The 16,242-nt window shown below is 31.7% G+C and overlaps 1 protein-coding gene across 2 annotated transcripts in view; it reads left to right on the forward strand.

Annotated features, from left to right (window-relative positions):
* Positions 1–16,242, forward strand: part of LOC119599809 (guanylate cyclase soluble subunit beta-1) — a 195,760-nt gene that overhangs the window by 151,910 nt on the left and 27,608 nt on the right. For both annotated transcript variants that reach the window (XM_037949696.1, XM_037949695.1), the window contains exon 16: positions 4,629–5,208. In XM_037949696.1, coding sequence (XP_037805624.1) covers positions 4,629–5,124 — 496 coding nt within the window. In that variant the 3' untranslated portion in view covers positions 5,125–5,208. The remainder of the gene's footprint in view (positions 1–4,628; positions 5,209–16,242) is intronic.

Below are 16,242 nucleotides of genomic sequence, written 5' to 3' on the forward strand. Positions count from 1 at the left end.
TAGAGTGATTTATATTTTGACTAAACCTATTTGTGTCGAATTTCATCAAAATAGCTTTAGTTGACAATGAAATAAGTGTTTTTAATGATTTTCGGAAGTGGGCTTTATATGGGGGCTATGACCAATAATGGACCAATCCGTAAAAAATTTGGTAGAATGATTTGTATGAACACAAAACATACCCCACTCGAATTTTATCACAATAGCTTTGTTCATCAATGAAATATGTGCGTTTAGGTGATTTTCGGAAGTGGACCTTATATGGGAGCTATGACCAATTGTGGACCGACTGAGATCTACGTTGACGGTATGATTTTTGTTCATATTGTATTTACATGTACAAAATTTCGTGTTGATACCGATATATTTGAGGGAGTTATTAACGATAAACTAATTTCCGGGAATATATAACTTTGTATGGGGGCTATGGGAAATATTAGATCGATTGTAAAGATTTTGAATGTAATTGAGCACTACCCTGAAAAAATAATGTATGAGAAAATTCATCGAAATATCTTTAGTAGTTTCTGAGAAAACTTTAAAAGAATTAGGAAAAAAACGTAATTTTTTTCGAGGTAGTCTGAAATTTTTACTCATAACTTTTTAGGTTGTGAACCGATTTTGCTGATTTTCAATACCAAACTGCTTAGGATAATAATAAATATTTTGGGTGAATTTGGTTTATTTTCTTTGCTTAGTTTTAACGTGAGCGTGTTTTACACAGACAGACAGACAGACGGACAGACGGACAGACGGACATAGCTAAATCGACTCAGAATTTGATAAGGACCCAGAATATATATACTTTGTTGGTTCTTAGATGAATATTTCTTGGTGTTATACACGGAACGACAAACTTATATATACCCTCTATCACCACTGATGGTGGTGGAGGGTATAAAAATATATATATTTTTTTTGAAACAGTGATGAATTCCTTTGAACAATTTTTGCTAGGACTAATAGGTGAAAAGTTACACTCATTTGAATAAAACCCTGTATTACCAAAATGTCCAACTTTGACACACCCCCTCCCCTTTAAGTGCGGCAGTTCTTGAAAATTTGTGTCTGACCTACCAATTTTGGTGAAAATTTCATTCAAATATATGGTGATTACACTAGAACATTTTCTACAGAAGTGCTCAAATAAATTTTGGTATTGGAATTTACGTTTACTTCAAAGTTATTTATGTAGAATTTAATCGTGTCATTTGTGTTTATAAGTAAATTTTGACCTTCAACTCGTTTTCTGAAGGGGAGTTTGTATGGGGGCTAGGGTGAAATGAGGCCCGATCATTACAAAAATCGGCAGTGTCCTTTAAATTTCAATAAAACTAGGTAGGTAGGTAGGTAGGTTGATAGGAGGATGTATACTACATCAAATCCGAAGAAATACACCTAGGCCACTATCGGGCCTGTTGTGCGCTCCAATTCAAGAAAAAAAAAAAAAAAAAAAAAAAAAAAAAAAAATTTGTTCACTGAATGTATTATTTTTCCATGTTCAGAAACTCAGTTTCCTGGACGTAATTCCTAAGAATCTTCCAATCGGTGTTGGTTAAGAATGTTATTTCTGGAATAACATCACTTCCAAGATACTTGGATCTAACTTCGACGAATGCCTGACAATGGCAAAGAAAGTGCTCCAGAGTTTCACTGTCCTCTCCACATGCTCTACATTCGTCTGAATTCGCACGTCCAATTTTGTATAGATGTGCTCGTAATCCTGTGTGTCCACTGAGAATACGTACCATCATACTAACCTCAGACTTGCTCATTTTGAGAAGATTTCTCGTCTTGCTCTCATCAGGGTCACCCCATAGAATCTTTGTGGTTCTACCCACCGTTTCATTATTCCAAGAGGCCTTATGGGATTCTCTCATCCATATTTTTAATTCAGCTTTTGTTGCGTCGAATGGTTTTGCGTTTGTCAGGTTAACTACATCGAGCTCCCTTCCCTTTAAAGCTATTACATTCGCCCTTTCGTTGCCGGCTACTCCCGAGTGGCCTGGTACCCATATGATGTGAACCTTACCTCTGGGAGAGTATTCAGTTAAAGCTTTCTTACAATCCAATACGGTCTTAGATTTAATTCTATCACCTGATATCGCACAAATTGCCTTCTGGCTGTCGGTAAATATATTAAGCCCTGTGGGCGCCATATTTATTCTAATCCAATTTACACATTCCGTTATTGCTCGTACTTCTGCCTGGAAGCTTGTGTTATGATTAGGTAAACGGTGGTATATTTCTGTTTCTGGGTCTTCAATATAGAACCCCAGACCCACTTTGTCCCCTAATTTAGAGCCATCCGTGTAGCAACGGATTCCTACTGGTATTTGCTCTAATGTTCCGCTTGACCAAGACATTCTATCTGGGATTAGCGTTTCAAAGTTTCCGACATATTCAGTGTCTGGTATGCGATCAGGCACGTCCGATGAATGTGTATAACCTTCCAATGTGTCCAGTATACATTGATGACGTGTCCTATAACCGTTTTTGGCCAGTTCGCCTAAAGTAAAGAGCCGTTCGGCTGTAAGCGCCGCCTCATATCTTATATATGTTTCAATGGGTGGAATATCTAGCAACGTTTCCAGAGCCTTGGTTGAAGTAGTACACATGGCACCACTTATACCCAAGCAGCATGTACGCTGAACTCCCTGTAGTAGTTTGATATTACACTTTTTGTCCAAAGCAGTCCACCAGATTATTGAATCATAAGCTAGAATTGGTCTAATTACACTTTTATAAAGCCAATTTGTCATAGTAGGACTAAGACCCCATTTCATGCCTATGGTTCTCCTACATATCGCCCAGCACCGATGTGCCTTGTTGATCCTATCCTCTATGTGGTGTCTCCATTTTAATTTCCGGTCAAGTATTACACCTAAGTACTTAACTTTGTCTGTCACCGGTATCTTCTTGCCCAAGAAGCAAGGTTCAGTATATGTAGAAATTTGTGTCTTTCTTGTGAAAAGACAGATTACTGTCTTCGCCGGGTTAACATTGAGGCCTCTCGGTTGAGCCCAGCTCAAGGCCGTATTCAGAGCCTCCTCAGCTCTTCTACACAAGTAATCAATAAAACTAAGTTTTGCCGATTTTTGTTGATATAATAGAACATTTAACATAATTATGAGCCCAAAAGCCCTATTCGAGGGGTACGATTGTATGGGGACTAGGCGAAATAATGAACCAATTTCCACCATTTTCAATAGCGTTCGTCCTTGGGAAGAGAAGAGTATGTGCCAAATTTCATGTAAAGCGCACAAGCTTTACATGGACATACAGACGGACGTACGGACTAAATCGACTGAGAAAGTGATTCTGATACGATTGGGTGTTACCAACATCAGCACAAACGCATAATATCCTCCCCACTATAGTGGTGTAGGGTATAAATACATGAACTAGTTTCAATGATTTCAATCCTCTGTTAACCCAAGTACTTTTGCTAAGATGTATTTTCGTTGTTTCTGCTGTTAAATCATTGAAATGCATGAAGAAAGACTTTAACAAATCGCATTGCCATCAGTCAGTCAGAATGTACATTTGATGCATTAGTTGAACACACGTACGGAGAACATTAAAAATGTTTCAATATTAGGATAGTTCCTAAAAACCAAGTAAAAATATATACGAATATTCCAAATGTTATATACCCATCGAAAAAGCATATTTCCCATGGGTAATTTTCGGAAAAGTAAATAAATATTTCTTGATAATATGTATGTATGTATGTTTCAAATATTTGAAGCCTTATTGTAAATATATATAAATGTAAATATGTAGATTTCATTTCAATATGTACATATACAGACAAAAACATATGTATATAAGTATGTTTTTGTCAGTACATTTAAATGTGCACATTTATATCTTTAGAAAATTTAATGCAACACATTAGAAGAATAAGATACCTTCATATGTCTGTACTTATACTGTCTGTTTTAAATTTTTAAACTCTACCAAGAGTGTAGTAAATACAAATGTATCAAGTCTGAGAATAAATAAATGTGCATTTACAAACATACATATGTATGTGCATAAATATTTTCTAAGAAATTGTATTTTCACATCCGCTTTCGAGTTTATTTTATAAACATCATATGCAACTTAACACATTAACTGATAATTTAGGAGAAAATTATGCCACATCAGCACATTTATTTGTTTTTGAAAACAAACTTTACCCAAAAACTATTGCAATATACATATACAATGTACATTCATTCATCTTTTACTGCAGAGTTGTGGAAGAGTATACAAATGTTAGTGTCTATTATATTTGTGGTAGCACATTAATAAGGGGTAATTCATACAACATGTACGTATGTATATATCTACCTTGAATGTATTTATATTAATTTATCTAGTCAGTGGTAGTGGTGGTGGCACACTGTGGGGCGAAATTGTCAGAAATTTAAAACTAATTTTAAAAGAAATAAATGCAATAAAACAAAATTAATAAAATTATTCCTTTTGAGAACTTTATGGACAATTTTCTTTCTATTTATCTCTTCGACAGTCATTTCTTAAGTCAGTCAATATGCCATGTTGTTAAAACTAATCCCTTAAAGCTGCTTTATTTCTTGCACTAATTTTTCACCATATTTCTTGCCTTATATTTGCAGATTACTTTGCCAGGAGATCAACCAGGATGATTCATTTCATCTCGAATACCGTGGACCAGTCGTTATGAAAGGCAAACCAACACCCATGGATTGTTGGTTTCTCACACGTAATACAAATGCTACGGGCAGTACTGGCGGTAGTACTAGTGGCACTATTGACTCACCCTTGCCACCACAAACACCAACTATTGCAGCAGCACCATCAACAACACTATCCCAACTACAAACCTCAACATCACTACAGCCATCAGCATCGTCATCATCATCAGCAGCAGCAGTATCATGTGTACAATCTCAAATACAAACACAACAGCCAACAACTCATCCAACACCAACTGTGCGCACACATGGTGTAGCGACGACATCATCTGCATCACCATCACGAAAAACATCTAATGCTAGCATAGCATCAGAATCTTCCTCAACAAATTCACAATCCACTGCAGCCACTGTTGCTGAACATGCAAATGCTCAAGCAACAACAACGGAAACATAGAAAATGTGTAAAGAATCGTCCTGTTGCTGCTGAAATATACTCTAAGGATGCGTTCGTACATTTTATACCATTACTAGATGGTTGGTAAGTACGTCTTACATACACATGTATGTGTGTTAGTATACATTGTCTTCATTGTTTAACTAGTTCTTGTTATAAAGGATGTGGTTTACAATTACATATATACAAATAGACAAACATGTATGTATTTACATATGTATGTATGTAGTCAAGAACATTAGTAACTAAAGGTAATTTATTTTAAAGTAATTTGGGTGGCCCCACAACAAAAGGTGCTAATGTTTCCAACTAAAACGAAAGATTTATTCTTCTAAAAAAAATCGTTAGTTTTGTAAATCAAATCATTTTTGTAATGTTATCTGAAGATAGGAATGTACAAAATTCTTCCTTATAAACTGGACAATCTTAATGTATATTTATTGCCCTTACAACCTTTAAGACAAAAGACATTTCTACACACTGAATTTGTATCTAGACAATGCAAATGATAATAATCTTGAAATAAACAGTGATCAAAATAAGAGCACTACTTATTGACATCTACCTAGCAAATAAAGTTCCTAATGTTGTTTAAATATCGAACCAAAAATCTAGCAAATATTTTTAAAATAAAATTTTCGAGAAGAGTTTTGAAAGATCCTTCAAAAATTTGTTCAATAATACCACCACTGCTCAGCTATTTTATGAGATAAATACATTAGATCAGAATTTTGGACATATATATGTAGATCCAAATCTTGCTTAAATAATATAGTTTACACAAAATTCCTAAAACAGGAAAAATACGTTCCAAAAAATTTGTTTTTTGATAAAAGTGGCCACTGTGACGTTATTTACCGAGTGATAGTAAAAATACTTCGGATATATTTAAGGCACATATAGGGCTATATAAATATAGAGTCATTATGAGAATCGATGCTTTGCGTTTTTAGAATTTTTTACAAAATCAAAAATGGGGGGCTACCCATTGGCCCCCATTCCCCTCCCAAAATCACCTAAAACTGTCAGTTATCTCGAATATATGTGAAATTTCGTTATGATACATATATGCAGTAGATCAAGAGAAAAATATCCAAAAATAAATGTCTGTATACACAGAGGAAAAAAAAAGTTTTAAAATTAAAACCGCCTGGTACCAAATTGACACCAAAGTGTTTATAATTTTTTAATAACATCCGTTGTTAAAGTTGTAAAATCAATAACAAAAATTTTAAAAATACACGACGTTATCAGAACAAACAAAAAATAATAATGTGTTACCAAGCTGACAACGCTATGCTGTCAAACAGAACGTTACCGAATGCATTGTCGAAATTACACAATGCGTAATCAAATTGACAACAATGCGTTGTCAAAATTACAACGGTGGTTGTCAATTTCGGTACTAGTTTTTTCCATCTGTGTACCGCTACATTTTTCACATTTCTGTCCACTATACATACATTTGTACATTAGGGTGGCCCCAAAATGGAAGTTGCCGATGTTCTCACCGAAAATGAATATTTAGTTCATTCTAAGATACCATCTGAAAATTATACGAAAAATTAGAAAATTTTCGATTACTTTCACTGTTACAAAAAAATGTCTGATATGTCGTATGTTGGTATCTTATGATACCAAAATTTTATATCTTTACTTTGGAAGAAATATGAAAATATCACAAAAACCTCAAAAAAGGACCTTTTTATCCAGCTCGCCAAATATTGACTCCAGAACAAAAATTTCGAGAAACGCAATCTTATAATCAATTAAACTTCAATTTTAGTTTGGAACATCGACTCCTTATTTCTCCTCCATAGAATCGAGGCCACGCTAATGTATATATTTGCACTTCATTCTGATGCAAATCTAATGCAGTGCATTTGTATAGATTTTGCATAAAATCTCTTTTCAATTGATGAAGATTCTTATAAAAAATGCAAATGTATTCCTACTTATCGTGTGATTATTATAAAACATTCTAAGATATTGCAAATTGTTATATATGTACATTCGTACTGTGACAAAACCATAAACTTGCAATATAATATTACAAATGCTAATGATGATTGTAGGTAATTTTACACATAGAATAATTATAACCAACATTATTATATGGGTATTGACATTATTAAATATTCATGTTGCAGAAAACCTTAAGTTCTCATCCTGACCTACAACATACATAGTTGTTTGTCTAAAAATAAAATATATAATAAGGCCTTAATTCATAAATTGTTATCAAAGGTTTATAGAAAAAATTTTGTAAGAAAATTTGATTTATAAACCGTTGATAAAAGTTTATGAATAAGTCAGATAATATTTATAGCTGTAAAAATTTTTAATAAAAATTTACATTTACCTGTCTAATTATAACATAATATTTATCTTAATTAATTCCGCTAAACCAAACAAATTTTTTTTCTACACATAACTACTATTCATTTCCTCTATCATCTTACTCATTTCTTTTTGAAAAAGAAAATGGAAACAAAATTCTTAATTAAATTAAAATTAATACAAGCGTAAATTTAATCCCAACCCAATTAGTGTGTAATAAAAAAATATAAAAAAAGACAAGAGAAAAACTATGTTTAAATATAATAAAAATCAACAAAAATTCTCACAGTCAAGTAATAGGTTGCACGTAGAAAGAAGCCAAATAAAAAAAATAATAAATTAATTCCACTGAAAGTTGCAATTTTACCTTTCACTCAAACGTCAATGCAATTGAAGGACAACTTTACAGACAAGTCTTGCACAGCACTCAAGTTAATGAGTACTTACAGCTGTTAATATTTAAAATAGAAAAAATATAAGAATGATAACAAAGTCTTGTTAAAAATAAAAATAAAATTAAAACACTCTGGTACCTCAACACTACACCATTATATTGGAGAGGGTATTATGAGTTAAATACACTACTTAAGGCCTTATTCATAAACAATTTTATATTTTATAAATTGTTTATAAATCAAATTTTATATGCAAATTTTGTTTCAGAAATCTTTTATAAAATAAAACTTTGTTTATGACTAAGGAAGTTAAAGTAGATATATCAAATATATTATAATAATATTCTAAGTCAATTTTGCTATGTCCATACTTCCGATCATCCGTTTATGTAAACATTCTAATCAAACTATAGAACGCAATTTTGAATATAATGAAATTAAATTTGTTATATGATATATTTTTATATCATATACGAAGCATATTTATAATAGTTAAAATCCATCAATCGGCCATGTCTGATTATATTTTTCATGTTTTACTAGGCAGTTATCAAAAAAAGAGATTTCCTTTTCATTCCCATTTAATAAAAGTCTAATTGAAATAACATAAAAAATATGAATTTATTTGTATATATTTATATTAAGAAAAATGTTTGAAAACCACTGAGAATATTAAATAAATTATAACGATGACCATCAAGCGTACTTGGGCCAAAACCTTTTACGCTTTCAATACTATGCTATTGCTTAAAGGCTCACGCTGTCGTGCTAAAAGGATAGTTATTTTTTCATTTATATATAGTATGTTTTAGCGTTTTTCCATTTTCTTGTTGCTAGAAAGTTTTTTATTATTATTATTATTATTTTTTTTTTTTTGCTTAACGACACAAAAAAATAATTTCACGATTTTAAATATATGTATATGCAAGTATTTTAAATAAAATTGCTCTATTTTTTATATTTAAAAAATAAACACGAATTTATATAATTTTTCTTTTTAAGGAGCAATTGTAAATAATTATTATACCACCTTATTTATCATAAATGTCAGGTTGGGATTTATTTATCTCAGTTTTTCTTTAAACGTAATATTAAAAAAATTACAATTAAAATGAATTACTTGATATATTAAAAGAAATAATATTTCATGTCGACATAAATTGTATGGCAACGAGGAATAAAACCACATAAATGTAACTTAATTAATACACAATTTTTGGTTTGTGAAATAATATTTAAACAAGTAAGAAAGTGCAAATAGGACATACCCTACACCAAAAGTAGGGCATACCCACACTAAAGTAGTTCTTTATGGGAGCTTGGGTCATATATGGACCCTTGGATACTTGAACTTAATTGTATAATTGTTATGGCGGATTTTTAATGAAATGAATTAAAAACATAAACTGAAAGTTTTTCGGTAAAACAGGAACACACAACTGTTGTCGACACTAAAATACTCTCTAGTAAATATATCAGATAAGTTAGTCATTCATGTTCTAGTCCTCTAGTCTGGAAGTCGTAGGTTCACTAGAGACTCTCGCAAATAAGTACACAACAGGACCAATAGTAGCATGGAAAATAGAAATTTTCACTTTTATCAAACAGAGTACTTTTTTAGAGCTAAAAGTACTAAATAACTTTTCGACTATTTATCTATAATATAGTTTATTACTTGGACTATGGACTAGTCCATTTCCTAGAACTAGCCTATGTACTAGACTAGTATATTTCCTAGTTTTTTTATTATTCACTATTCAATGGACTGGTTTACTGACTACTCTATGGAGTAGTCTTTTGTCTAGTCTATGGAATAGTCTATGGACCAACCTATTGACTAGTCCATTGTCTATGTTCTAGACTATGAAGTAGTATTTTGACAAATCTATTAACTAGTCTATGGACTAATCTATTGAATAGGGTTTTAACATGTCTATTGACTGATTTATTGTCTAGTCTATTATTTTGTATATTGACTAATCTACTGAATAGTCTATCGTCTTGTCTATCATCTTATCTATCGCCTTATCTATCGCCTTGTCTATTGACTATTCTATGAACTAGACTATTACCTATTCTATGGATGAGTCTATTAACTGCTCTAAGAGTAGTCTATTAACTAGTCTATCGACTACTGACTAGCCTCTGGTCTAGTCTTTGATATATTCTATGAACTAGACTATTAACTATTCTATGGATTAGTCTATTAACTGCTCTAAGGAGTAGTCTATTAATAAGTCAATTGACTAGTCTATCGACTACTGACTAGCCTCTGGACTAGTCTATGACATATTTTATTGACTGGTCTATTGACTATTCATTGGACTATCTTATATGGGACAATTGACTAGTCTATGGATTATTCAAAGGATTATTCTATGGACTAACCTATTTACTATTAACCAGAGAATTGTCAATTCTATTATAAGTCATAAAACTACTAAATATTACATATCTGAAAAAGAATATTATTCTCTTATATGTACATACATGTGTACATTAGACTCTAATTAGACCCATCTAAGCAAAATTGTCATTTTTTGGACACCTCTAATATACATATATCCATAAAAAACCTTTAAAAGTAATACTTTATATATACAATATTAAAATTAAAAGAGCAGAATAATTTAGTTTTGGCAAAGCTAAAACTAAATATAAATAACATAACTTCTTCACTACAAAATATAAATTAATTTAAAAGACACAATAAAATAAATTTTTGTTTTGCCTTCCAGTATCGAGCCTCTGGCAAATGTTGTAGCATATATGCAAATATGCTTAAATGATGTATATTGCTTTTAAATTATCAAAATTGTTTTGATTTTATTTGATTATAGTATTTGTTTAAAAAAAATAAATTTATATACATTTAATTTTAAGGATGATTTTGTGTTCTAAAATCTATTCTAACCCCATAGTATTTACACATACAAATTGATTAAAGCTTTTCGTATTATATAGCCAAAAGGCATAGTCGTAGTACATTTTATGCTGATATATGTATTTGTATTTGTTTTAGTCAAATCCCTGTTGGCCTTTTGTTAGCATACAAGAACACATACATAGTCATGGCCATCAATAATAAATGTGACTTACACGTGTATGTATTTTAGAAGGAAATAAAACCCAGCATTATTAAAAGATGACAAGGTACACCTGTAATATCAAATTTCTTACAAACTGCTGGAATTTTGTTTGCAAAACAATAGTTGCTTTACTCACCAACTTTTATTGAGTCAATTAGACATTTGTGCAATAACTTACTACTAGCTTTCACGTTATATCATAAGCTCGAGACAACCACCACGAACTACAGGGCCATAAAGCAGAGATGTACTATTAAACATCAATACAAAATAATATTGTATTTTGCATTAAATTTTTATTTTTTTTTTTATTTTAAGTATGTATTTGCTACGAGTACATTTATTCGACACTTTGACAGATTTTATTTATTAAATAAAACAATATTCTTAAATGTAAACAAGTTAGAGTGCTATATTCGGCTATGCCGAATCTTAAATACCCTCCACCAGCAAACTACTTTTTATTGAAACCCATCTAACTATCTAATTTTTAGATAACTTGCCAAAATTTTTGTCGAACTAATTTTGATTAGGTCCAGAAAATGTATATTAATACGCCAGTTCGAAAACATTTTAACAGAATGATGTATCTATACACAGAATATGGGAGTTGTGACCAATTATGGACTGATCATGAAACAATTTCATATAATGATTTATATGCAGAAAAAGATCAAGTCTAATTTTACTCCAATAGCTTAGGTGACTTTAGGAAGTGGATTTTATATAGGAGCTATGAGCAATTAAGGGCCTATCCGGAAAAATTTCGCAGAGTGATTCATATGTGCACAAATCATATTTTATCAAGATATCTTTATTTGATAATTAAATATGTGCGTTAAAGGGATTTTTTTAAGTGGACCTATTACCAAATATGGACCGATCCAGAAAAAATTTGGTACAATGTTTTATATGCCTATCCGCAAAAAATTTCGTAGAGTGATTTATGTAAAGACAAAACATAATTGTGTCGAATTTTCTCAAATTTCTCTCAGAAGTGGACCTTATATAGAAGCTATGGCCAATAATGGACCGATCCGAGAAAAAAGTGGTAGAATGATTCATATGTACACAAAACTTATTCAAGTCGAATTTTACCCCTATAGCTTTAGAATTCAATGAAATATATGCGTGTAAGTGATTTTCGGAAGTGGACCTTATATGGGAACTATGATCAATTATGGGCCTATTCGGGAAACATTTCGCAGAGTGATTCATATTTGAACAAAACATATTTGTGTCGAATTTTATCAAGATAGCTTTTTTTGATAATGAAATATGTGCTTTTAAGTGATTTTCGTAAGTGGACCTTATATGGGAGTTATGACCAATAATGGACCGACCCGTAAAAAATTTATAAAATGATTTGTACGTACACAAAACATATTCAAATCTAATTTTATCCCAACAGCTTTAGAATTCAATGAAATATATGCGTTTAAGTGATTTTCGGAAGTGGACCTTATACGGGAGCTATGACCAATTATAGGCCTATCCGGAAAAAATTTCGTTGAATAATTCATGTTTAGGTAAAACATATTTGTGTCGAATTTTATCAATATAGCTTTACTTGGCATTGAAATATGTGCTTTTAAGTGATTTTCGGAAGTGGGCCTTATATGGGATCTATGACCAATTATGGACCGATCCGTTAAAAATTTTGTAGAATGATTTGTATGTATACAAAACTGATTTCTGTCGAATTTTATCCCGATAGCTTTATAATTCAATGAAATATATGCGTTTAAGTGAATTTCGGAAGTGGACCTTATATGGGAGCTATGACCAATTATGGGCCTATCCGGAAAAAATTTCGTAGAGTGATTTATATTTCGACTAGACATATTTGTATCGAATTTCATCAAAATAGCTTTAGTTGGAAATGAAATATGAGCTTTTAAATGATTTTCGGAAGTGGGCTTTATATGGGAGCTATGACCAATAATGGACCGATCCGTAAAAAATTCGGTAGAATGATTTGTATGTATACAAAACATATCCAACTCGAATTTTATCATAATAGCTTTATTCATCAATGAAATATGTGCGTTTATGTGATTTTCGGAAGTGGACCTTATATGGGAGCTATGACCAATTGTGGACCGACTGAGATCTACGTTGAGAGTATGATTTCTGTTCATATTATATATACATGTACAAAATTTCGTGTTGATATCGATATATTTGAGGGAGTTATTAACGATAAACTAATTTCCGGGAATATATACCTTTGTATGGGGGCTATGGGAAATATTGGATCGATTGTAAAGATTTTGAACATAATTGATCACTGCCCTGAAAAAATAATGTGTGACAAAATTCATCGAAATATCTTTGGTAGTTTCTGAGAAAACTGTAAAAGAATTATGAAAAAAACGTAATTTTTTTCGAGGTAGTCTGAAATTTGTACTCATAACTTTTTACGTTGTGAACCGATTTTGCTGATTTTCAATACCAAACTGCTTAGGATAATAATAAATATTTTGGGTGAATTTGGTTGATTTCCTTTACTTAGTTTTAACGTGAGCGTGTTTTACACAGACAGACAGACAGACAGACAGACAGACGGACAGACGGACAGACGGACATAGCTAAATCGACTCAGAATTTGATAAGGACCCAGAATATATATACTTTGTTGGGTCTTAGATGAATATTTCTTGGTGTTACACACGGAACGACAAACTTATATATACCCTCTATCACCACTGATGGTGGTGGAGGGTATAAAAAGTTTCATCATACCAATCATCTCTTGGGAAATCACAAAACACAAACGTTTTTCAATAGTTAAAAAAAGCTCTTTAACTAAATCTTTCAATAAAAAGTTCAATGACTTCAATGCTCAATATTTTTGGTATGTAATACGAAACGTTTCTCATTTAAGCCATGTTATCATACGACAATTTACGTACTCCCAACTCTGCGCATTACAGCTTTGGCAAATTTTCGCAATATATTCACTAATGAGGACATTAAATCTAAATTGATATGTTCTTTGGGTGGTAATATGACATTACATTGGAATTAATATTGTTCGAATATTTAACTGAAAGCACGTTTCTATGTAATCGGTGTAATCATGAGATCACGACTTTTCAAATAATCAAAATGACAAACTAAGAAAAACTGTAAAGCAATTATAGATACCATGCACATAGAACATACATATTATTAAAACTACGTAGAAATTTAATGTTTCTTTTTTCCTTTTCCATTATAAAATTATTGTCTCATAAAAAAAATATTTTTAAGTTTCCTGTAGAATATTGAACTAAAGTAAAGTTTTCAACAAAAATTATATCTAGTCTAGTCTAGAATCTTCTATAGTCTAGTCTATAGTCTAGTCTATAGTCTAGTCTATAGTCTAGTCTATAGTCTAGTCTATAGTCCTAGTCTATAGTCTAGTCTATAGTCTAGTCTATAGTCTAGTCTATAGTCTAGTCTATAGTCTAGTCTATAGTCTAGTCTATAGTCTAGTCTATAGTCTAGTCTATAGTCTAGTCTATAGTCTAGTCTATAGTCTAGTCTATAGTCTAGCTATATGTCTAGTCTATAGTCTAGTCTATAGTCTAGTCTATAGTCTAGTCTATAGTCTAGTCTATAGTCTAGTCTATAGTCTAGTCTATAGTCAGTCTATAGTCTAGTCTATAGTCTAGTCTATAGTCTAGTCTATAGTCTAGTCTATAGTCTAGTCTATATCTAGTCTATAGTCTATAGTCTAGTCTATAGTCTAGTCTATAGTCTAGTCTATAGTCTAGTCTATAGTCTAGTCTATATCTAGTCTATAGTCTAGTCTATAGTCTAGTCTATAGTCTAGTCTATAGTCTAGTCTATAGTCTAGTCTATAGTCTAGTCTATAGTCTAGTCTATAGTCTAGTCTATAGTCTAGTCTATAGTCTAGTCTATAGTCTAGTCTATAGTCTAGTCTATAGTCTAGTCTATAGTCTAGTCTATAGTCTAGTCTATAGTCTAGTCTATAGTCTAGTCTATAGTCTAGTCTAGTCTAGTCTATAGTCTAGTCTATAGTCTAGTCTATAGTCTAGTCTATAGTCTAGTCTATAGTCTAGTCTATAGTCTAGTCTATAGTCTAGTCTATAGTCTAGTCTATAGTCTAGTCTATAGTCTAGTCTATAGTCTAGTCTATAGTCTAGTCTATAGTCTAGTCTATAGTCTAGTCTATAGTCTAGTCTATAGTCTAGTCTATAGTCTAGTCTATAGTCTAGTCTATAGTCTAGTCTATAGTCTAGTCTATAGTCTAGTCTATAGTCTAGTCTATAGTCTAGTCTATAGTCTAGTCTATAGTCTAGTCTATAGTCTAGTCTATAGTCTAGTCTATAGTCTAGTCTATAGTCTAGTCTATAGTCTAGTCTATAGTCTATAGTCTAGTCTATAGTCTATAGTCTAGTCTATAGTCTAGTCTATAGTCTAGTCTATAGTCTAGTCTATAGTCTAGTCTATATCTAGTCTATAGTCTAGTCTATAGTCTAGTCTATAGTCTATAGTCTATAGTCTATAGTCTAGTCTATAGTCTAGTCTATAGTCTAGTCTATAGTCTAGTCTATAGTCTAGTCTATAGTCTAGTCTATAGTCTAGTCTATAGTCTAGTCTATAGTCTAGTCTATAGTCTAGTCTATAGTCTAGTCTATAGTCTAGTCTATAGTCTAGTCTATAGTCTAGTCTATAGTCTAGTCTATAGTCTAGTCTATAGTCTAGTCTATAGTCTAGTCTATAGTCTAGTCTATAGTCTAGTCTATAGTCTAGTCTATAGTCTAGTCTATAGTCTAGTCTATAGTCTAGTCTATAGTCTAGTCTATAGTCTAGTCTATAGTCTAGTCTATAGTCTAGTCTATAGTCTAGTCTATAGTCTAGTCTATAGTCTAGTCTATAGTCTAGTCTATAGTCTAGTCTATAGTCTAGTCTATAGTCTAGTCTATAGTCTAGTCTATAGTCTAGTCTATAGTCTATAGTCTAGTCTATAGTCTAGTCTATAGTCTAGTCTATAGTCTAGTCTATAGTCTAGTCTATAGTCTAGTCTATAGTCTAGTCTATATTCTAGTCTATAGTCTAGTCTATAGTCTAGTCTATAGTCTAGTCTATAGTCTAGTCTATAGTCTAGTCTATAGTCTAGTCTATAGTCTAGTCTATAGTCTAGTCTATAGTCTAGTCTATAGTCTAGTCTATAGTCTAGTCTATAGTCTAGTCTATAGTCTAGTCTATAGTCTAGTCTATAGTCTAGTCTATAGTCTAGTCTATAGTCTAGTCTATAGTCTAGTCTATAGTCTAGTCTATAG

Source organism: Lucilia sericata, unplaced genomic scaffold, assembly GCF_015586225.1.
Source record: "Lucilia sericata isolate MDLA Ls3-8-SP2 unplaced genomic scaffold, ASM1558622v1 Contig000089F_arrow, whole genome shotgun sequence".
NCBI lineage: Eukaryota > Metazoa > Arthropoda > Insecta > Diptera > Calliphoridae > Lucilia > Lucilia sericata.